The sequence below is a fragment of the Athene noctua genome, chromosome 9, assembly GCF_965140245.1.
Source record: "Athene noctua chromosome 9, bAthNoc1.hap1.1, whole genome shotgun sequence".
NCBI classification, from domain to species: domain Eukaryota; kingdom Metazoa; phylum Chordata; class Aves; order Strigiformes; family Strigidae; genus Athene; species Athene noctua.
In genome coordinates this window covers 14,570,503-14,593,482 of record NC_134045.1, presented here as the reverse complement: position 1 = coordinate 14,593,482, position 22,980 = coordinate 14,570,503, and the positions used below count along the sequence as shown (strand labels likewise).

The window sequence follows — 22,980 nt, the reverse complement described above, 5'->3', positions numbered from 1 at the left end:
GGACAGCTTTCTTAACATGCACCATAACAATAAACCTCACAATCTTCTAAAGCCAAATATATGATCTATACAAACATTTTTTTTTTTAATGTGAAAACATGACTTTATACATCATAGTGTATGATACACACTTCAAACACTTTCAAATCAAAGCTTGATAGACCTCAAAACTTTTTCTATAGTACATAAGTAGTAGTATATAAAACAATTATTACTACATGCTAAAACAGATTTCCACAGTCTTTTAATTAAGCACAATATATATAATATATATATGTATATACTGTATATAGATTTGTTCAGATTAATAAGTGGACTGAGCACACACACCCAGCATAATACACTCCAGTAACTGCCTAACAACTGTGAATTTACTGACATTTTTTTTTTTTTTAAATCTGACAAAGCTGCAGAAAATAATGTTTTAAGTGTTCCTAATAAACATAAGCAAGTAGGAAAACTTTTTTTCCAGAGGTAGAGGTTTTATTGCGTAAAACACTGGATAAAACTGTACTGCTTCAAAGACATTTTTATTCTAACAGCAGAAAGAAAACAGTCATTGCTGAAAAAACAACTTTTAATACTTCTATACCAGAATAAAGTTCTGTCAACTGATGTATTATAATAATAAATAATGACCAAGAATAAACTTTAAATACAAAGTTTTCTAATTGTTACAAGCATAGCAACAAAATCCTCTACTCTATTGATCTCAGATTTCCTCCAAGATAGAAATTTTTCTTTGTGTAGGAATGTAGACAGTATTATGACCAGTATCACAGACTACAGAAGTTACAGAGAAAAAACTTGACATGTTTAGATATGAGAAGCATGATGATATTCAGAAACTGACAATGCATCACTGCTGCTGTCACTTGTTTGTATTACAAGTTACAAATGTTCTGGAAAAAAGGGCTATGTCAGAGGGGAGGATAGGGACAGTAGCACCCGACCAAATGGAATCAACACACACATCACAAGGAGCGGGAGATGTTTCCAGTGTCACAAACAGAATTATTGCCTGTCGTATCTGAAAATGCTCAGAAGACACAAAAGAATACTGAAAGAGCTCAAAAGTGCAAGAAATGGAATGTGGGGGGTGGTTTTGTGTTTTTTTTTTTTTTCTCTTTTTTTTTTTTTTTTTTTTTTTGCTAAGATACTGAAGGCGGCGCAAACACACAAAAGCAAGCGACTGACACAGTCACCAAACACAGTAGTGCAGTTAAAATCCTAAAGCTTACTACAGTCAGAAAGTTTCAATAACATTTCAATCCTTTATCTAGGATCATAGAAACAGTTGCATTAAGTTTATCAACTCGATTTAAGTAAGGCAGTGAGAACTATACTAGAAAAACAAGAAAAGCAGCTTGCTCTGTGCCAGATGGGTCCAAGTTACACAGTGACCTCATTTAAACTGAAACTTCAGTTGGATGACATCCTTTCCGACAGCATATGCAAACCGTATTCCTTATTAGCCTGAGATTTTTTTTTTCCAGTCTCAGGGTAGCGCTAAGAATTTTATTTACATTGATTGCAGTTTAGTATTTTTTGTAAACTGCTTTAGGCAGAGCTGAAGTTTTAAGGCCCTGGGGTTTTACTCTGTGCTCCCAGCCTGCAAAGAAATATTGACTTTTTTTTTGACTTTTTTTTTCTTTTTTTTTTTTTAAGTCTGGATGATTTTGTTTTAGAAGAAGTTAATACTTCTCTACCATCATGATAAACAGCACCAATTTTGCTTCTATCAAAGGAAGTACATTAGAAGGCTAAAATTTTATGCCATTCAGAGAATTTCAGAATAAACCTTTAATTATTTTTCTTATTTTTTTTAAAGTATGTGGTTCATTATAGTCTCTCAAAAGCTTCCTATGTGGCAAAGACCTTAGTAAATTTGGAGCATCCAATCAGTAAAAAAGCTAAAATCTGCAAAAATATAGAACTCATTTGTTTTACAAAACCAAAGGAATATCAGCTAAAACACTTTTCTTCATTAGAGACAAAGAGCAGGAAGTTTGGATTCATATTTTAGATCAAGCTACTTTATAAGAGCTTGTTCCAGAAGAAACTTCTGCACTATGTCTGTAACACAAAAACTAACATGAAAATTAACCATGACTGGGGAATTCTTCAAGTGTAAAAAAAAAAAAAAACAAAAACCCAAAAAAACTTATTAAAGGAAGTTTGAAAGAAAACAACAAGAAAAGAACAGAAGAAAAAAAGTTACCAACCTTCTATGTAATAAAATTCTGTTTCTCACCAGCACCTTCTATAGATAAGGCTGACTAGTTTCACTAAACAATATTTCTATATATTGTACTTCTACTTTTATAGCAACTTACTTCTTTATCAACAAGGAAAAAAAAAAGAATAAAAGCATTTCCCTCAATACTGCAAGATGATTACAAAAAATGGAATTACATTTCAAATCTGCAATCACACATCAGGCTGCAGATTTTTTTTTTTTCTAACCATTGATTCATTTGGCTGTATATTTAAAAAAAAAAAAAAAAAAAGAAAATGTAATATCACAATACTTTTCAATATCGGTCAGTACTGACCCTAGCTTATGGGCCGTCTAAGGTTTCTCCTATACTGCAGTTGCAACACCACTTGAATTGATTTTCTCTGCAATGACAGCTCCAGTCAGACTGGCACCATGGCAGTCTACCAACACATCTCATTACTATGCTAGGCAAATGACAGCAGCTGGTGTCATATTATAAAGGTGTTTTCAACAATGAAAACACAGCCCCTCAATCTTCAAGGCAACACTAAATCGTTTAGACAGTATCATTTTTCTGTTAAGAGCATTATTTTTGGACAAAGACCACTTTAAAGTTTGAAATTGCCCTGCTTTTTAAATAACTAACGACCTCCTAACATTTTTAAATCACTTTATTATCCCACCTACATTGTTTGGAAGTACTTGTTGCCAGGTAACAGTTTAGCAGCCATTTTCAAGGGCTGGAAATTTATTTTGTGTGTGTATTATATATATTTAAACACACACACACACACACATATGGAATGTGTGTATTTTGTGTGTGTGTGTGTATGTAGATATATATTCAATGTGTGTATGACTGAGTATCTGTGTGTGTAAATATATATATATATGTGCGCGTGTGTGTGTCCATGTACATATACATATATTTGAATGTTTTCAGCATCCTGTACACTTCTGGGAATTTGCACACCATTCTTTCGCTTGGAAGGCAGTTAGCCAACCCTCACCCAAACGCGTATCTAAACCCGGTGTAAAAGGCTACTGCAGTATGGAGACAGATCTGCCGAGCTGCATCACTCCTGGGCCTTGCTGCCCTCCTCTGTTAGCTCTGCCGAGCTCCCTGGTTTGACAGCTGCAGGTTCCTCCAAATTCCCAGAAGCTTCGGAGTCAACTCTGGAGCGCTTGAACCTGCGGTCGGGATACTGGCTGTTGTCAAAAGGCATGCGATGGACACAGAGAACATGGGTCTTCAGATTTCCCTTCTGAGAGGCACTGTATGGGCAGTATCTGCACTGGAAAGGCCTGTGACCTGTGTGACAGACAAGAGTCTGGTTAGTTTTTTATTTTATGTACGTGGCGCCTGCTAAGCCACCCGTTGCACAGCCTGACAAAACCGAACGTGCCAGAGCCCCTCGAGCAGAAATCCCTCCTGTTGGATGGAGGACATTCCTGCGTGTCTTCAGTAAGAATCAGAAATCTGTGCTATTCACATGATGCCTAGTTAAAGAAACTGGATTTTAAAAATTCTCTGTTTCAGATTTTTCAGAGAAATGCAGCTATTTCATCTTCTTCCTCAGATCCAGCTGTAAATCCATCAGCCTGTGATCCAAACTAAACTCTTGTAAATACAGTGCAATCGTGTACAAGACTGCCTCCTTTTACATTTGTTAATTATCTTTTTTATTGAAGTGCAATTCAAGGATGATGATGTGCAGACCCTTCGTCTAATAAACACACTTTGTCTTTGGGTGGGTTTCTGAGAAAAGAATTGTATGTTTTATTTTAATCACGCAGATTAGTTTTTAATGGAAAGAAATAATGGATTGAGATAACCAAGGCCTCAAACCTGCAAACATTTACTCCAGTGAGATTACTCCTGCGAGTAAAGATACGCAAGGACATAATGGAGCCTAAGGTTATCACCAGCTTTAAAATAAAATGACCAAGCTAGATTAGAAAAGGAATGTTAATGCACAAAATCTGATAGATGCACTTCTTGTGGGTGAAACAGCAACCGACTGCAAAACAAAGGCATGAATGAAAGATATCACTTCTTAGTAAAGCTATCAATATACTTTCCCATATTTTTCAGATCATTGTGACTTTATATCTCCGTGCTGTATCTGGTTTTGGAGGTTATGTTTCAGCAATCACATTTCAACCTATGCTGGGAAGTTGTTGATGTGTTTTACTGGAACTTTATGAGCTTTGTCTCTCAAATTAACTTAAACCAGGACCATCTGAGGTCAAATGCGCTTAGCTTGCTTTAATTTGCTCAAATAAATGAATAAATAAATGTGCCAGACCATCTACATAAAGCCAGGATAAGTGAAAAACAATACCCTATCTCCACATTTGAAGAGCACATTTTCCTTTGCTGTCGTGATACTACCTACCAGGCAGAAAACAAATGCTGATTGAGCAGAGGCAGAGGACGATGCTTCCCACTATGTGGGAAGGGGCTGGGGCCATCTCACCTCGATTTTAGGTGGGAATTTAACAGATAAGCAGATAGACGTTTGTTGTGCACTGGTCCAGCGGTACATGTACTGGAGTGGGAATGCTGCCATAGTCCAGAGACAGGAGCTGGGACTGTGGCTGATTATAACCTTGCGCTGTTGCTGGCACACCAGCATGAGCATCTCTAGCAGAGTAAATTCACCTGAGCTAGCATTAGTGCTCTGAGTTGCTCAAATAACTTGACTTGCCCTTTTTTACTGTTACATCAAAATTACCAACTGAAGGTTGAGTCCCCCAAACATACTGCTTGCTACCCAGAGGAAAGTTAAGTGCAACCCACAGTGACCTAAGCCCTATGCCCCAGGGCTACGGGCATGTTTCCTTTCTCAAGGACGGAAAGCTCCTCCCCACCCTTTGCTTTTACAAGTTGAAGACTGATAGAAGTGTGACTACCCCACCAAGACCTCCAACATACATCTTTATGCATAAATCTTGGGATAGAGTGTGGGTTGAACTTCTAGTTCTCTCCTGGGATAAAGACAGACATTTTCCTCAACAGCTTCATACAGAAAAAGAAATTAAATCTGTAAACTGCTAATCATTACAAAGTCAAATTTCAGTGGAAAATTTCATAGCAATAGCAATGGAAAAAACCTACATATATAATATTGCAGAAATTGGATTGGGCTTTTATAGTAAAATTTCACCTGGAAGATATGAGGAAATAGTCAATGAAGAGATTGAAGGTGTCCCTAGTGCCTCTTAGAATCAGTCCTAAAGTCAACACAGAAGCAAAAATAGGCTTGAAAAATTTTGAATAGTTTTGAAAACTGGAACCACTCTGAAAACTGTCTGGGTATGAAGAAGGTCCAGAGAAAGTCTGATTTCCATTGTTTCAGAAAATCTAGGAATATTTGAAAACTGTGGAAAAAAAAAAAAATCTAAGAAAACCATTACATCTCCCCCATTGTTTGTCAGAGAGAGATAAAGTCACCAGAACTCACAAATGGCTTCTGGATAGTTTCTTTCCTTCTCCTTTTTCTCCCTCCTGGGTAATGCTTCCGACAGATAGAGTTAAGGGGTCTGTTCTATACTCTGCTTGGGGAGGTGTCAAAATGCCTTGTCCAAAGTGGGAGAAATTTTGGATAAAGGGAAAGACTTGCTCCATGAAGAATTGAAGTGATTTTTCCCTTTCTCAAAAAAGATAAAGGCCTGTCACTATCACATCCACTAAGGTGTGAGACTACCTACACCAGCACCAGCTCCCTTCCAGTATTTCCAGTGTTTCAGTTGACCATCTGACACCTGGTTACCTTGATAAGAACAGAAAGTACCCTGCTAAGCTGTGACAAATGGTACAACTTGCCCTCTAGCCTTATTTACTCTGGTTTTATTGATGCTATGGGAAAACCAAAAAGATATCCTGTTTATTTGGTCCTTCTTGTGTGCTGCAATGGCCAGCGACTGGACATACCATAGATGACAAAATTCCCCTGATAACTGCTTGCAGAGCAGCGTGCAGGGAGCACAGAGCAACGGGACTCCAGAAGCAAGCAGACACAATGCACCCATCAGCCACCCTCTGAACTCTCATCCGTCATGTAGCACGGAAATACACTGGACAGTTTTAGCTAGAATTGGTACCTCTAGCCAACAGTGCGAGATCTCACCAAGCAACTCTTAAAGCTTTGCCTACCAGTAACTATCATTAAATGGCTATCCTAATGCTTTCCTGCAAAGGACAAATTCTAACAAAGGAATCCACAAGGCATGGATGGAGCTAACCACCTCACATGAACCAGACTAAAAGCAAACTCTTTCTGCCCACCACCAAACCAAGTTCAAACCCATGCAATTCCATACAATGCCATTTATTAATTCAATACACTTTAATAAATCCGACAATATAAAGTGCACCTACAAGGATTCAGTTCTGCATTGCCTCCCCCACAACTTACTTTTTCAGGCCATCAAAATTTCACATCACTGCCTTGTGAAAAGTAAGTACACAATAAGTTAATTTGTATTGTCACTATGCAGTACAACTGTGGTAAAGAGCACATTCATTTTTAATCCAGTATGAATAATATATAAATATGTATACAGAGTGAGGGTCATACGAAAGCAAGCGGTACATTGTTTACAGCAGAAGTGGTGCAAAAACTAGAGATTATTCTCACTTGCAAAGATAACAATATCTGCAATTTGCTTGTAACTAAGGGGTGAAGAAAAATGCCCATTTCTCTTAGGTATCCCATCCATTAATTTTAGCTCAAAAACTTGTTGTGGGCAGCAGGCTCTTAAAATAACCCTTCCCAGATAAGTTGGCAATAAATTTATAACATTTTATCTAGCAGTGGTTGGTAGGTTCTTTCTTAGCAAGCTATAGTTCATATATATTTTACCCACTATATATCTTCCAATAAAATTATAGGAAAGCCCTTAAAAAAAAAAAATCTTCCTGATAGTTCAGGAGATAATGTGTAACGCATTGCATTAGTAGTAAGGAGAATTAGACTAAAGGTGGGCCAACAAGGGGGGCAAACTATGGTGCATCTTTCTCCGATTAAAAGGTGAGGGTAGAGGACAATATATTGTTTGCAGCTGAAATGATCCTGTGAAGTCTGTGACTGAGCATGTGAAGAGACTTGGTAATCCTCTGGATAGAAGTTGACAATCTAAAGAAATGGAACAGCAGAAAATAATAATAATAAAAATAGGTAAAGTGATAAGCATGGTGGCTGGACTCAAAGAACATTTTTAGAAGGTGCAGATTTCCCCAAGAAGGGTGATTACCTCTGACACCTGCTGAAGCCAGTCCTCTGAAAGTGACCTAAACCTTCCAGGATCAGCCCCAACAATGGCAGCAGTGCTGAGATGACCTAGGCTCATCATCTTCTCTAGTTGTGACTGTACCCTGGGGAGCACAAGCAGTGTGGATGGGAGGTACTTTCTGGTCAGGATGGAGAACCAATATTTAGAAAAATCCCTCAACGTTTGAAACTAGTCCACCTTTTTAAAAATATATGCCGCTTCATTAATTTAGGCTTTGAGACCAAAAAAAATGTTTGTTTTCTTTCAAGTTTGTGATCTGATATGTTGCTTTGTGACACATCATGTCAGCCTGCATCAGTCACATTGCGTTAGGTTTCATAACATGGCATGACTGATGTAGCCCAACATGGTGCATCAGCTGAACAGAGACAGAAAATGCAGGGCTTAAGAAAGACATGGATCTCAAAATCTGGGTTTTAAGACCAATTAAAGGAAAGTATATTCAAAGCAGGGGCCTTGGATTTAAACAAAGCCATTGCCCGTGCATTGTTAAGGATTCAAATACTTGCCAAACCTATTTTGCTTTGTCTTATCTTTAAAACTCAAAATGTGTAATTGGAACACATAAAGAGTCAATGTCAACAAAATGTCATTGGGTTACTTACTGTAATCCAAACACTCCTAATAGTTAGTAATTTATTAACTTTGATATGGAACCGTTATTTAAGATTAGCACAAAGGAAAACACAAACAAGAGAGAGAGAGAGAAAGAGTGATGAATACTAAAGTCTTTTTCATTAAAAAAATCATTTACATGGTCAAGCCGCATTAATTCTCCACTTCTAAAAATATTTGATCGGCATCCAAATTCTATAAAAATTTCCACAAAGAAACATCTTATTTTTGTGATATTACAGGCACATATGTAGGGGTTTGCACTAAAACGTAAAAATGGGCATTGGACTAGTCACATGAATAAGATCAGGAATTTATTCCAGATTGTTAAAAGTGTACTAATCACAGCAAAATCATGGCTTTCTCCCAAAGCAGCAAGAAAACGGTAATTTGAAAGAAAAATGCCAATAATACATCACACACAAGCCGTCTGTTGTCCCCACTACACCACTTTTTATTATATTGCATATGTGTACATATATACACACAGATACACGCATACAGACACACAGACACACAATTTAATGCATAAATTTAGGGAAAAGGGAGAAGAGCAATAAAATGATGAACAGAAAACAAATGCTGTGCAATGTACTATAAATTATAATTAAGTCCTGAATAAAATGTGTTTCTTAGATATGACATTTGTTCCCTTAAAATGCAAAAATGGCCATGATTAGCTGACAGAATGTTTTTCCTTAGATGGCCAATGGCGGTAGCACTTACTGCAATGCAATACGGCAAACTCATTTCAGATTTCTTTGCCTGGTTTAAGAATACTCTTTCAGTGGAGACTGAAAATAACTGCAATTACCTCTTTAAAACAAAAAATTACTCCCTCGCTAGGAAATATTTGAAAAGCCTCAAAGGTATGTATTTCTTGGAGGCAAATCTCTTTAGTTGAGGCAGAGGAGACTGAAGGGGTCACTGAACTGACCTCCTGGACTGCTGTAGCCATCCCAAATGGCCCGGACCACCCGTGTCCATGACTGGGCACTCTTGCAGGACCAGCTGCAGTGGTATAGGGTGGCTGGTCACTGCCTCCTGCACCCAGACACTCAGTCCCACAACGCTGCTGGTGGAATGGTCCGTGTAATCACGCATCTGCTGCGGCGCAGTCAGCAAGCTACATTTGAACCTTCAGTGAGCCTGGACCTGCTTGGGAAGAGCCGCTTGACATCTTTTTTCCTACACAAGCTTGTATTTGAGGTACAATCACCTTTAAATGGATGAAGTGGGTGTTGCCTCAGAAGGAACAGCAGGCAATGATGGCCGTGTGCTTGACACTTAGGAAGAAAGACTTTTTGAGTGTCTCCTGTTCTCTGGCAGTGCCTACTGGTCTGAACTCATGGCTTTCTCAGACCACAGTCTCTGGGTCCAAGGCATCTTGGTGAACGCTGCCATTTTAAAGTAACACTATTACAGCATAATAACAAGCATTTGCAAAGGGAGAACTATTTTCATTTAAATCTTGGCTAGTGCGATTTCCTTTTTTTAATGTATAAATTTTCATAAATACATTTACTATCCATAGCAAACATCCCAAGTACTGTATGCATTACCCAAGAGAGCAAAATGGCTCTAAAGCAGCCATTCTGATCTGGAACATAACAGTATAGATGGGAAAATGCTGAATAAATATATTTGTCCAATAGACAATAATGGCTCTGATTGAGCCATTCCACTTTATTGGTCTCAAAATATGCATTTTATGAAACTCCCAAAATACCAGACAGATTAAAGTACTTCCAATCAGGTTCATATATGTAATAAAAGTTTTTATAAAACAATTGAAAAGTATATGTTTATTTACACACAGGTCCAGGACCAACCAAGATGGTCTTCTGGGAAAATTACAATATTTTGTGAAGTTTATATGTTTATTGGATTACAAAAAAGGAAATTAAATTTAAAAAACTCACTATTTCATGTTGACCAGGAAAAGCCATAAAAATGAAAAGCCTTGTCTGAGGTTTTTTTGATGATTTACTCTAGAAGTATACACAAAAAAGGCCTAAGTACCTGCATTTTAGGAAGGCCTGGGGAACATTTTCACCTACCAAAGCTAAAGCTTTGTGTTATGTGTTTCCCATGGGACACTTAAAGCTATGGCAGCCCCCTGAACACCCTTCACTCAACTGGATGCCTTTATTACCCAGTTCAATCCTGCAAATAGTCCTAAGAGCAATCAGAGTAATTGTTCATGATAAGAGGACCCAGACTAATTACCTAAATTCCCCCTCACTAATACAGATCAGACACTTCCAGGGGCAGTTCAGGTCCAAACATGTGAACTGCCATCTGGAAGAGCCTTTCTTTTGCTGTGGGTTACAGGAAAGATCTTAACTGGGGGAGAAAAATTTGGGGTAAAGACACAGCTTATGGCAAAACACAGCCACCAGCTTGATCCTAAATAAATACATTAAGGACGTTTGGGAAAATTGCCCTAAAACTAGTAGGATTTATCCACCTGTGAAGTCTACCGTGGCAGGTTAGTGACCCAGAAGGAATGCCCTGTAGGGATTAAAGTGGTGTACAGCATCATCCCGAGGCCAGCAACCATCCCAAAGCCACCACACAGCACCACAGCCCTGGTGTTTTGCCGAGATGGACATTCAGTCTACAGGCACCTGAAATAGCAGGGTGGCAAATGTCTGAACCATCATTGGCTGCAGAAGAGCTGGAGAAAGAAAAGACCTAACCTGTAACTAATTTGTTTCAATGTTTTTTACTTTAAAAAAACCAAAAAAATCTTCATTCATAGGATCACATTAAACCCTCAAATACCTACATGTCTTTTCTGAGATGTAATCAAAGGTGGAGTCTGCTCTTGATTTAGTATATTATACAGTGTTTCATGTTTCTGAATAGGTATTTCAACTTGCTGATGAGTATACTAAAGGGTTTAATGATGACACAGAAAAGCAAAAGTTGATGCTACACTTTGTCTTTAACACATTATTAAAAGATTAAGTTAATTTCACACATTCCCCTTAAAATAAAAACTGCACTTAAAGTAACAGTTCAATTCCTGTCTCAAAGGTTACAATCACTAATTATCACACACTAAATGTTCCTTTAAAAGGAAAAGAAGAAAAAAACCTGCCAACAAACCAATCCTGCTATGTAAACCAACCAAATCTAGATCAGTATGACACAGAGGCTAACAGCCACCTGGACACTTACGATAAAGAGAAACAAGTAGAAAATTCTACCACTGTCCTTCACACATATGCTTTTAACTACTTACTAAACAAATCAGTCACAAAATTATGGAAAACATTACTAATTTAACACTTGTTATTTAACACTTTGTTATTTAGAGCATGGAAACTATAATTATTTGGAGGTAGACCGAGGAACTTGCTAGCCCTCTGCAGTACACTAACTGGAAGCAAATTTCAAAATGGCTAGAGAAGTCACTGGCAGTGTAACAGAGACTTGTAATTCCTGGGAAAACAAACATTTCCCTTTTCTTGCAGAGCTAATAAAGTAACAGGATTACTCAGCTTCAGACACTTAGCACAGAATTTGTTTCTTTTTTAGAAGAGTAAGCTCTTCACACAGGAACTTTTGATTTAGAAGGAAAGGATCTTTTCTTGGAAAAAAAGAAAAGCATCCTCGAAAACAAATATTAAACATTGTGTGAACCCAGTAAGACAAAAATTCTGAAAAACAGCTGAAGACTTTGTTTTCTAAAGACCTGCGTATTTCATACTGCTCCCTGCACGTGCACCTGCCCGTCACGGCGCAGCACCCCATGCACGATGGCACACCAGTTTGGGTTTTGACGTGACAACATGAGTTACGAGCCCAGTGCCTCAGTGGACTCCAAACGAGGTTAGTGGGAATGCTGTCATTGATTGAGCTTGAAATGCCAGACTATCATTGTCCCATGCTTTGGGAAATTTAATTACATTTAATTTTTCATCTTTATTTACTTTGGTTTATACACATAAGTAGAGGACAGAGTTCTTATCAAGGGCACTAGGTACCTGTTGTAAAGAACAGGCCACCTCTGACTAAATTTATGATGGCAATGGTTATGGCAATTTATAAATTCCTCGATCATAATCCCCTTCATAATCCTGAACTCACACAGTCTGACCAAAAATATAAGCATTTATCTCCAGCTGTGCCCCCGACTCTTGTAGCAAATCTTGTTCTCCCAAAGCCCATAGGCAAAGCCAACACATCCCTTCATCTCTGCAGCCTGGGGACCCCTGCACAAGAGGAGAGAGGTACCCGAGCTCAGGACTACAGCCCCCTGACAGCCTTCTCTTTCTTTTATGCTTTGGGGATCCAAGTAGACTGCAGCTAAGGAAACATATTGGCAGGCTTTTCTCTAATATTAACCAACCCCAAGTTCTCCTGATTATCAAAAGTATATGTTCCCACCTTTGCCTTTACATATATATTTCAAGTAATTGTTATGTCTGTTCACTCCTTTACTTGTTCTAAACATGTCAATGACATTACATTCTCATTCTAACCCCCTTGAGCAAAATATCTCAGTTTTCCTACTAGGTCATTCACAAGTTTTCTATCTAATGTTCTGTCATATTTTTTAATTGTCTCAGTAAATATTTAATATTTCAGTGAGTATTTAGGACTTCTGGAATGAAGCTCCGTTTTAATTTAAGATACTTATGATTTCCCAGAATAAAAGATGTACTGGTGGCACTTTTAGTAAAGAGATTGTGCAATTCAGAGGTGCTAATAGGAAAGGCCTTGTCAGTGATCATATTTTGCTACCCAATATACTTTATTCTGCCTAGCAATTCATAAATACAATAGCATTTTCTCTTTCACTCTGGGCAACTGTCTTGAGCGTATTTATTTTATTTGTTGGAATGGAATTTAAAAAATCCCATACTCAGCTTTCTAAATTTTTCCTGCCCACATTTCAATGTGTCATATCCTCAGCTGGTGTTGAACAGGACAGTCACGCAGCCTGCACCACGCAAAGGCCTGCCCCTCAATACACAGCCAGGTAAGGATCAGGAGTCTCCCCATCAGTCCCATGGTTTACAAATCACCTAAATGGGAAGGGATGGAATTATCCACGTGTTATAATGTTCGCTGAAGTGGGACCCTAGGCTAGAATAATTGTTTTCTGCATGTATGATGTCACTTAGGCTAAGCATGTTCTCCTTTAATTTTAGTTGTTGCTTTGTTATGTAACTGGGGTAATTTAGATGATATTCTGTCACATTATAACTTGTCATGTACCTCATGATTCTCTATCCACAGTGGCATGTTAGTAAAGAGACTGAGGAAAACCAAAACACTTTAAGTAAATAAATATCCAGCTCACTAATAGCTAATATTTCAAATTATCCATGAGTAGCTCACAACCCCACTAATCATTCTGCTAAAACATTACTATATCTGTTTATGAGATTTTGTGAGTGTGGTTCTCCGAGTAACTCATTACAGGCAATGCTGCAGCATTATGTGCCATCACTGCATTGAATTACCACAAGTGCAGCCTGAGTGGGGACTCACAGCAACCCACCTCTCACCAGGTGCATTCCCTATGTAGATGTATATATAACTAATACTGTAAAAAAAATACATATTTTTATCATATCTCATTCAACATATGAGGAGCTCAAACAGTAAAAATTAAAAGGCTGCAAAGAATAAATTGAGCATTAACTTTGCAGGACCTCTCCCTCTGGAAAGTACTGTTGATGTTGTCGCAGAAAAAGTGTCTTTTTTATTAAGTCACAAAGGAAATGCTTTCTCCCCTACTCCTTTTCTTTCCTATAAAAGGCTCTCTAAAATGAAAGGTGTCAGACTTTGCTTTTTCTTCTTGGCATGATCCAGAATGTATGGCTGAGGAATGACAGATGTCTGCAACCAGCTGCAATGAAGCATGCTAAAGTTTCAGTCTAATCCACTTATTTCACTGCAGTCACGTAAACCAAAACAAATGGGCAGTGCCTTACATTATAAAAACACAGCAGCATTACTTTGTTGCATAATGTAGCTGATACGCCATCTTTTTATCATTTTTCCTACTGCAGAAAGAATTCACCTCTTTATTAAAAACAGCCCCTGAAAGTTCTCCCATTCTGCTCGCCTCTATTTTTTTCTTTTAGTGTCACAGCAGTCTTGCTATGCCCCATGCATTACTCAATATGCTGCTATTATAAAAACACTGTAATATTTTTCTAGGGAAGACTGCTTTTGTTTTTAAAAGTGCAATCTGATTCAAAAGCCACAGGGCCTGATTCTGTTCTTGCATCCTTGTTACAAGCCTGTGGTTTGAACAGATGTGAGCTGCTCCGAACGAGGTCAGGATTGGACCCGTCATCAAATCAGTACATGTTCTGGCTGTATAACAAGTGCATCAAGCACTTACCCTTAACAGGTAAAACCCCCATGTTTCTGCTTTTTACTGATCAAACTGGAAATGTCAATGGAGACACAACTAATAACCTTAATCTACTCGACTAACCTCATTGAACACACACACACACACACACACACACACACATTTTAATGAGAAGGAAGAGCCTTTGCCGATATGTTTACTGAAGCTCCCCCCCACTCTATTTTGTTATGCCAGAGGGAGTATAACCTAAGTGAACATGGCATCGCTTCCTGGGAAGGGAGACCCTGCCTCACTCCAACATGTAGTGCAGCAACCTTTTGAACCCTCCCTCCTTTAATCCTTGTACGGAAAGGGAAAGGATGAGGAGTCATGTGGCTCCCTCCCCGCCAGCAGTTTCAACAGCTGGGAAGCACTCTTTCAGCGCAATTCATAAAAAAAGATGTGTTGGATTTCGCCTATGGCAGAATGGTGTACAATTTCTGGCCCTTCAGGCTAAAACAATAAATGCAAAGAGGAAAATTTGAGATTTCCCCCCTTAAACTTCCCACAACAACCTCAGCAAAACCACATGACTTGTCTTGTACAATCTCCCTGGTGTTTTCAGTGCTACTTTGGCAGGAAATCAGAATTACTGTTATATAAATTCCATCTGATGCCAGAGCTACCATCTGTGAGTAAAACTGCTTCACCTACGTCTGCCGGCAAAGCCACTCTCCCAGAGACAAGGGAGAAGGGGAAAAAAAATTTGATTAATTTGCAGAATGCTTGTGATTTGCTCATATATTATTATAACTGCTCATCAGCACATGACAAATTCCCAGCACTCTGCACAGGAACCCGTTCAGTTTCAGCAGTTTTTTGCGTCGGCACCTGACAGACTGCAGAGCCACTAATGACTTTCAGATGCTTACAAACAGTAATTCTATCTTCAGAATAAAAAGAAAAATCCGTAGGAAGAAAAGAGTAGAGTTAGTCTATTCCATTTCCTTCCTGTATATCAACATGATTTAACTCTTCGGGGCAGCAGCGGTTCCAGGATCACAACACGGCTGCTCCTTGCCTGTAAAAGACAAAGACTGCCAATCTCAGGGGGAAAGGTGGAAGCAAAAGCCGGTCTCCAAAGGCTTTTGCTACGCCAGCTCCACAGAGAGCCAGATACAAAGCAGGTAGCCTAGGAAAAGGCACACCTACCCTGCAGTACTGAAATAAAATACATGCTCTCCCCAGCGCTCCCGAATTCCATATCTATTTTCCTATTTTAATACTTCTGATAACCTTTTGCATTTTCAGGGAACACATCTGCTTCCTAACTGCAGCCGAAATGTTTTTTTCCCCCTTTAAAACTATGATTATGCTTTCTGAAGCACTGTCTGTGTGCTTGATTGCCTGTTTTAGATTAGAGATTTTAGCAAGGAAACAAAGACTTCAGAGTGCACATCAGTCCTGCATATGAGAAACCACAGAAGGAATAAGCAATAAAATGTGATGCACCATCTGTCCACAAACAATAACCTGGATGTTCTGAAGGCTTACAAATTATTTAGCACACAACCTCACCGAATTATAGGACCCTTAAATAGAGCAATAGACTGGGAATGAGAACCTCTTTGATGTCCTTTTGTATTTTTTTTTTCCCAACTCAGCTCTCGATTGATTGCTAACAGTTGAGGTATTTCTCAATGACTATTGGAGCAAGTTGATTTTTATTAAGTAGCTCTCCGTAGAATATTTTGCCACAGATTTGAACAGTGGGGTATACACTGCCTCTCTGGCCCTAGCCTGCTGAAAACAGATTGTTAATCAAAAGACAGTCTAAAAGAATAGTCAGTTGGGAAATTCAGTCCTAAGGGCAAAATGCTGCCCTCGGTACTCATGCGCAACTCCCACTGGCTTCCACAGGAGCTCACGGGAACGCTCAGTAAGGAATTTGACTTTATTAAGTACTAGAAGGCTTCTGGCTGGACTCTTGTGAAACAGTTCTCTAACAAAGAATCAGATTTTTGCTTTTTTTTTTTTTCCCAAATTGTATCCCACTCCAATCAAATATAAAATGACATTTTTTTAGCTGTCATGCTGAAGCACCATGATCTTGCATGCAGAGCACATTAGCAACTGAGCACACTCCAGGTACTGTAAACTGGAGTGTATTAAAGCTACTGGATCCCTAAACAAACCTGGCATCCCTCAGCAATGTGCACATATACCAAAATCAAGACATTCAGAGACCTGCATTTGGGATAGAAGATTTTGGTTCACTATATTGAACTGTGAGATCATGTTCAAAAATCCAAACAAACAAACATAAAAATTACTTTTTTCCTCAATATGCAGTGAATTGCAGAATTTCTATCTAGATCTACTGTTTCATTCAACCTCATTTCTACATCGTAAATTCCTGAGTTTTTAGTGAACATCAGCATTTGTTTTTTCCAACTGAAGCATACCTCTAAACCCACACTCCAAAATAAATCAGTATCCTTAAAAGCCACACTCTTCATTTTAAAAAGGAAGAGCTTTGCTACCATTTATTAACAACCTGCCCTAAATATTTCTTTTGCTTTGGTTTCCGTAGAATTTTTTTCTACAGGTTTTCTTAACACAACATTTCCCACACTGGGTCTCAGCTAATAAACATCCAGACTCACCTACCTAAGGTCTTCTTAGTGTGCCCTTTACTCTTTCATCTAGATGGCAGATCAAAATTCAAATAAAAATAGATGTTGGAAGACAGTGGGGGTTTTTTTATCATATTCTCTTTGACAAACAGGGGCCAAGAAGGAGGTAACTGTATAATTAACTTTAGATGTGCCTAATGTAACTCCATTATCATTGATGAGTCTTATGGAGAGACACTGAGAGGGAAATGTGCCTTCTAGAGTTTCATTGTGGAGCCAGCACTATTAAAGAATATTTCAGTATTTAGGCCCTGATTCAGCAAATTGCTGAAGGTTATGTATACTTTGAAGCCTGTAAGTCATCCCACAGACTGTGTGGGAATGCACATGTGCTTGCACAATACACAAGAGTAAGTTGTCTACAAGCTGGGGCCTCATAGCCTAACCCTTACTTACAAAGATTTGTAAAAGAGACATGAACATTTGCCTGGGGCTAAAAGCTGGCACATTACATTGTTTCATTTCGAATCGCTCCTTTCGTATTTGTTTTTGCGTTTATTTTTACATGGCATTTGCTCCCAGTGTGAGCGGGACAGAGGGCCCCGAGGATGCTGGGTGCGCAAGGGGCCACCAGACCGTCACCTGCAGAGGTGCACCCGCAGCACTGTCCTGACCACCACCCATCTGCAGGCTGGAGCCCCCTTGGCCAGCGAGAGGCCACCGGCTGCTAATTGGGAGTGTGGTAATTTTAGCGTCACTACGGGTCACCCGGAGCTGGCTGATTGTTGTACGTGTTGCATGCAGACCCATAATCAACACCCAGAGCTGAGGGGTGGCTTTAATTCTTACCCATGTCCCTGAACCCAAGCATCACCACCCAGCAAAGGGCACATGTTAATAAATGTGCAACAAATTCATTAGATGTGAGAGGAAACAAAATCAAAATCCCCTTCCAATAACTTTGTAGAAGTTCAAGATACTGAAGTTTCTATGGGCAGTGGGACACAAAGTGTCCATTTAGGATGTCTGGGTATTTTTTTGATGATTCAGAGTAGAAGTGATCCATACCTATCTCTGAAGAACTTAAGCCAAACACATGTCAGGTAGCAGAGAGAAACATTCCAGCTATCAGTACATAGCACACTGCTGCCTATGGAAGAGCCACTCAATCTCACATAAACTTCATTGACTTCCATCGCCTTCCAGAGAGAAGATTTACTTATATGAAATCAATGGCAGGCTCCAGGCTTTCAAGCAAACTGATACCCACTTGGGTGTCTCTGTGTATAAACCAAAATCATTTTGCAACAAAACTAATGGCTACAGTAGTTAGAGGGGGCCAAAATATTTGCCTTCGGAAGAAGCCATGCAATTCCTTTGATTGCAACAAATAATCTGACCCAGGTAACTTCTCTCTATCTACCGTTATGCTAATCAGAACAAAGAGGTCTATAAATGTACTTAAAGAGACAACTAAAAAAAATTAATCTGTGGTTTAACTTAAAGGTCAACTCAATACATATTGAGAAGTCAACCGAAATTCTGCCATTAAGTATAATCACTCCTTCTAGGGTGGTAAATACTGCATGGAAATACCCATCAGGAGCCAAATTCTGATCTCAGACAAACGCAGGACTGAAGCTGCACATGGATGGAGGAGAGCAGGGCTGACCTTGCATACAGAGCCCTTCCAGTCTGAGCCTCTGGGTATCAAGACCCAGGCCACTGGAAAAGCTCCTTTAAATTCCATAGGATGTGATTAATATCATGAGATATTTAAAAAAAAAAAAAAAAAAAAAAAAAGTGTTTCTTTTTGGACTTCTTCCAGCTTTCTGGATTCCTTCTTTCAAGCATTTTCCATAACTCTAAAGGTTAGAGAGTTACTTTCTTAAAAGAAGAAATAATCATTTGGCTACCATGGCAAAAGCCTTTCAGAAATAGGAAACTGCCCCAGCCACCACAGTAAAATCAGGAAAAGTGAGGACAGCTGTAGGACCATGAGTCCCCACTCCTGTTTCTCAGCTCTGTGGCAGGCATCCATCCCGAGCCATTACTCTACACACAAACCCAAAACAGTTTTCCTATTCCGTAATAGAAAGAAATAAATTGAATAAGCTTAACTAGCATTTTATAAATGTACAAACTTATTCTTTAAATTTTAATATATGAAAGGTACATTATAGGCAGTATCTTCTGAAATAATGTTAAAGACTGGGGGGGGGGGGGGGGGGGGAGGCAGAAAGGTCAGATTTCAATCCTGAAGGCAGCATAAAAAATTTAGATAAAACTGTTTGCATATATTTTTATATAGCATGTGTCCTGACAGTGTCACCATCAGCATGGGCTCTAGAATTCATAATCCACTGTGCTATTTTTTAAAATAGTTTGATTTGTTTATTAACTGTGCTTTCCTATTTCCACGAGATATAGACATCGACAGTGAATAGACCTTTCCTAATTGAACTGATAGCTTGAAAGTGAACATGTCCTTGAATTTACACTGAAAGATAGACAGTGATTATTTATAATAAGGAATTTAGTCAACTGCCTTTCCATTTGTATAGCAAGGACTTTATCAACAGACCATGTTTAGGTAAATAGTGCCAAATAAGATAAATTTTGTATTAAAGGACGAATGTCTCGCAGTGTCAGATGTACAAGGAAGAGACATTTGGCTGATGATATGTCCTGTAAGTATAAAAGAGAGTATTAAGATAACGCTTTATGCTAGCATTAATACATCAAAGTTCTGGACTGACCTGTTTCATCCAAAGTGAAAGCGAGGATGCTCTTAATTCCTATCTAAGATTAATTTAATTCAGAAAGCATTCAGCCTTATGTCCTGCTTTGCAGCTTTATAAGAATTGCTGGATTTGCAAAAGAGCATGGCTGTACGTACGTTAATAAATGGTCTGTATTTGTCTAGCTCGAGTTGAAGCCTTTCTTTAAAAACACACACACAAAACTCTGGCTCTGTGAGCTTGCTTTGCCCACAATATTAGAGCTTAGCTATCTCCTTGCTGAAGGGCCTATTTGTCTGCTTTAAGTGAAATCACTCAATTCTCAAAAGTCAGTGGAGGACTTTGGAAGGGGGAGGGCTGGGAGAGGCCACTCCAAATAAGTTCCATTAATCAAAAGACACAGTCTAATGTAACTAATATTTTACAATTAGAGAAGACAAGATGGAACTAAAAGCCATCTATCTCTCTTACACCACATGATCATCGATTCATAATCAGAAGACTGAGAGTCGCACAAAGATGCATTTACAGGGACTGGGGGAGGGGGCTTGGTCGGAGCCGGAGATAATGAACACGATGAGAAGGAGCGGCGCTGAAGGCTGGGGAAAGATGACAGAGTGGTTCAATGGTGACGGATGACATGAAGATGAGTACTGATACCTGACAGGCAGCGAATGATGACTGCAGTCCTTTCCCACCATTATGATCCTCAATTATCTTGGTAAGGACTAAGAGGAAAAAAAAAGCCGAAGTGGCTCAGCCCATCCGTTTATTTATAAGCTGGGATAATGCTAGAGTGTGCCAGGCTGCTGGGAAAGGCCACCTTTTCACAATTTGATCAGCACTTTATAGGAGCTGTAGTTTTCATTGTCAGCGCTCATGGGCACAAGGGGAAATGGGTAAAATACAGTACTTGTCCATCTGTTTTGTAATAAAATTCCTAAATCTTCAAAGGGAGTTATTTTTTTTCTTTCACTGCCACCTTCAGGAAAAAAACCAAAACCCTGGACTAACCAAAAAAATTACGGAGAAAATTCGCTTTGTATTTGCACATAGAATTAGCAGGCTGCAGCCTATGCTTCCAAAATTACATGCACAGATTTATCCAAATGTATAATATGCAGCGGGGAACAAGCCAGTGTGAGCAAGAGCCAGAGCTGCGAGGAGTGAAGGAGCAAAGTGAAGGGGAACTTTTAAAGATTCTTCACTGATTTAGGGAATTATTAATAAAAAGGGAAGAAAGTTCGCTCAAGACTGCTTTGTAGTTACAGAAGATGCCACAGGCTAGCATTTCTATACCAAAGAATATGCCGTTCTGCTACATTATTTATTTTTAAAGACACAGATCTTCTAGCTATGTTGGAGTCATTGCTTTTGAGAAAAAGAAAAACAAATTAAGATTAATGTTCTACATAGCTCCCAACAGCAGTAAATATTTGATCAGAACAATTCACATTTAAATGTTGACATATTAAAAATCATATTTTGACAGAAATATTTCTTCTTCATGCTTTAACCATAACTTTCCTATCCCCTTCCCCCCCTTGCCCTCTTGGAGAAACACAGTCACACAATGTAGCACCACATTTCTCACCCATGGAAAAAAATGAAGGAAACCAGGCCAAAACCAGGTCAAAATCACATGCCCTATACAGGTCACACGTGCTCTGCAATTTTGCCTGCCTTTTTCCTCTTGCAGCTTCATCAAAAGGAGCAGGCTGCTCGGTTTATCGACCTGCGGGGCAGCGCTTGAGCCTGCTGCTGGCAGAGTGGGCTGCACAGCACAGGGGGGCATGGGGGGCTCCCCACAATGCCTGGGCACAGACACACAGCGAAGGTGCCACGCGGCACATTTTGGGGTGGCAAGAGTCTGGTCCATCACAGCAATGGATTTACAGGTCTGTCTGCAGCACAACCTGCTAACCAGGGACAGGAACAAACCAGCAAAGAGCCATCTAGAGCACTGGCTCCCATGTGCGTGAGTGAGCACAGAGAACCAGGCAGGCAACCTGAGCCCACCTAACACCTAGAGCAGCTCCAACACCAACACACCAGGCTTCACCTGACCCCATGTGAAAACTTCCCGTATACTTTTCCTAGCTCCAGGACTGTCAATACAAGTATATCAGAAAAAAGACACATCAGAAAGGAGCTCTGTCGTCTGTGGTGGAAGCAAAAAGCCCCCCAGTCTCACCAGTTCCTGTTCACCAAGTGGCCAGTTGTAATAGGCATTAAAAGCATTAAAGTTCATCGGACACGTCTCATTATCAGAGATGTGTAGTGGAGATGTTCTAGATTTTAGCTACATCCATTAAACAACATAATAGATGGGGAAAAAAACAAAAAACAAACCAATAGTGAGAATTAGCCTAAATATACTTGCAATCGCTTACATAGGTAATGTCCACCTTAAAGGCCTGAGTGTGCATTGGACTGCTTGGGCACAACAGGTACGGAGGGGTGAGAGAGGTTCCACCTGGCAAGCTTGATGCCAAGGGAAGGTGAGGATATATCAGGACTTGCCCGTAGGGCTACATGGGGCACTGTTTGGTTAACAAACAGCATGTCCCCAAAGAAGTGAAAATATACTGTGACATACGGTACCTTTTATGGAGCTGCTTTTTAATTTTGCTGGCTTCCACTCTTAATTTTCAACAGAGAATACACATGCTAGACTGGGTTTGAAAGGAACACATGGAACAAACCACATTGTACAAGAAATGCAATACTCATCTCACAGATAGTGTGTGCACAACGAGAAGCCTTGCTGGTACAAGACTATAAATATTCCAAGAAGCATTTCCCAGATTTCCATTTAGGAATCCTAATTATGAACAAATGTCCTTAATCTGCCCACTTCATACATCCGAGATTTAAGACAGGTTGAATCCATGATCATCACCCTAATTAGCCCAAACAAAAGCTCCAGATGTGAGAAGCACGGGTCTAATGTGGGGGTCTTAATAGCAATTGATCAAATATTGTATAGCTATAACTGGCTTTCATAAATAACATATACTCAGAAGTGATGATAACTGACACGTTATAAAATGCATTTTGTCAGTGATTTTTTACAAGAGCACGTGCTTCACTTGTGCACAAGTTGGGCCCATGTCCTTGTAACGTTCTTTCAGCATTTGTGGCAAA

At 39.3% G+C, this 22,980-nt stretch overlaps 1 protein-coding gene across 10 annotated transcripts in view; it reads right to left on the bottom strand.

Moving 5' to 3' along the window:
• Positions 1 to 320: 320 nt before the first annotated feature.
• ZNF536 (zinc finger protein 536) overlaps positions 321 to 22,980 on the bottom strand; it is a 352,088-nt gene continuing 329,428 nt past the window's right edge. For 9 of the 10 annotated variants that reach the window (XM_074912935.1, XM_074912931.1, XM_074912939.1 and 6 more), the window contains one exon: positions 321 to 3,533. In XM_074912935.1, coding sequence (XP_074769036.1) covers positions 3,298 to 3,533 — 236 coding nt within the window. In that variant the 3' untranslated portion in view covers positions 321 to 3,297. The remainder of the gene's footprint in view (positions 3,534 to 22,980) is intronic. The other variant, XM_074912944.1, reaches the window with a different exon arrangement.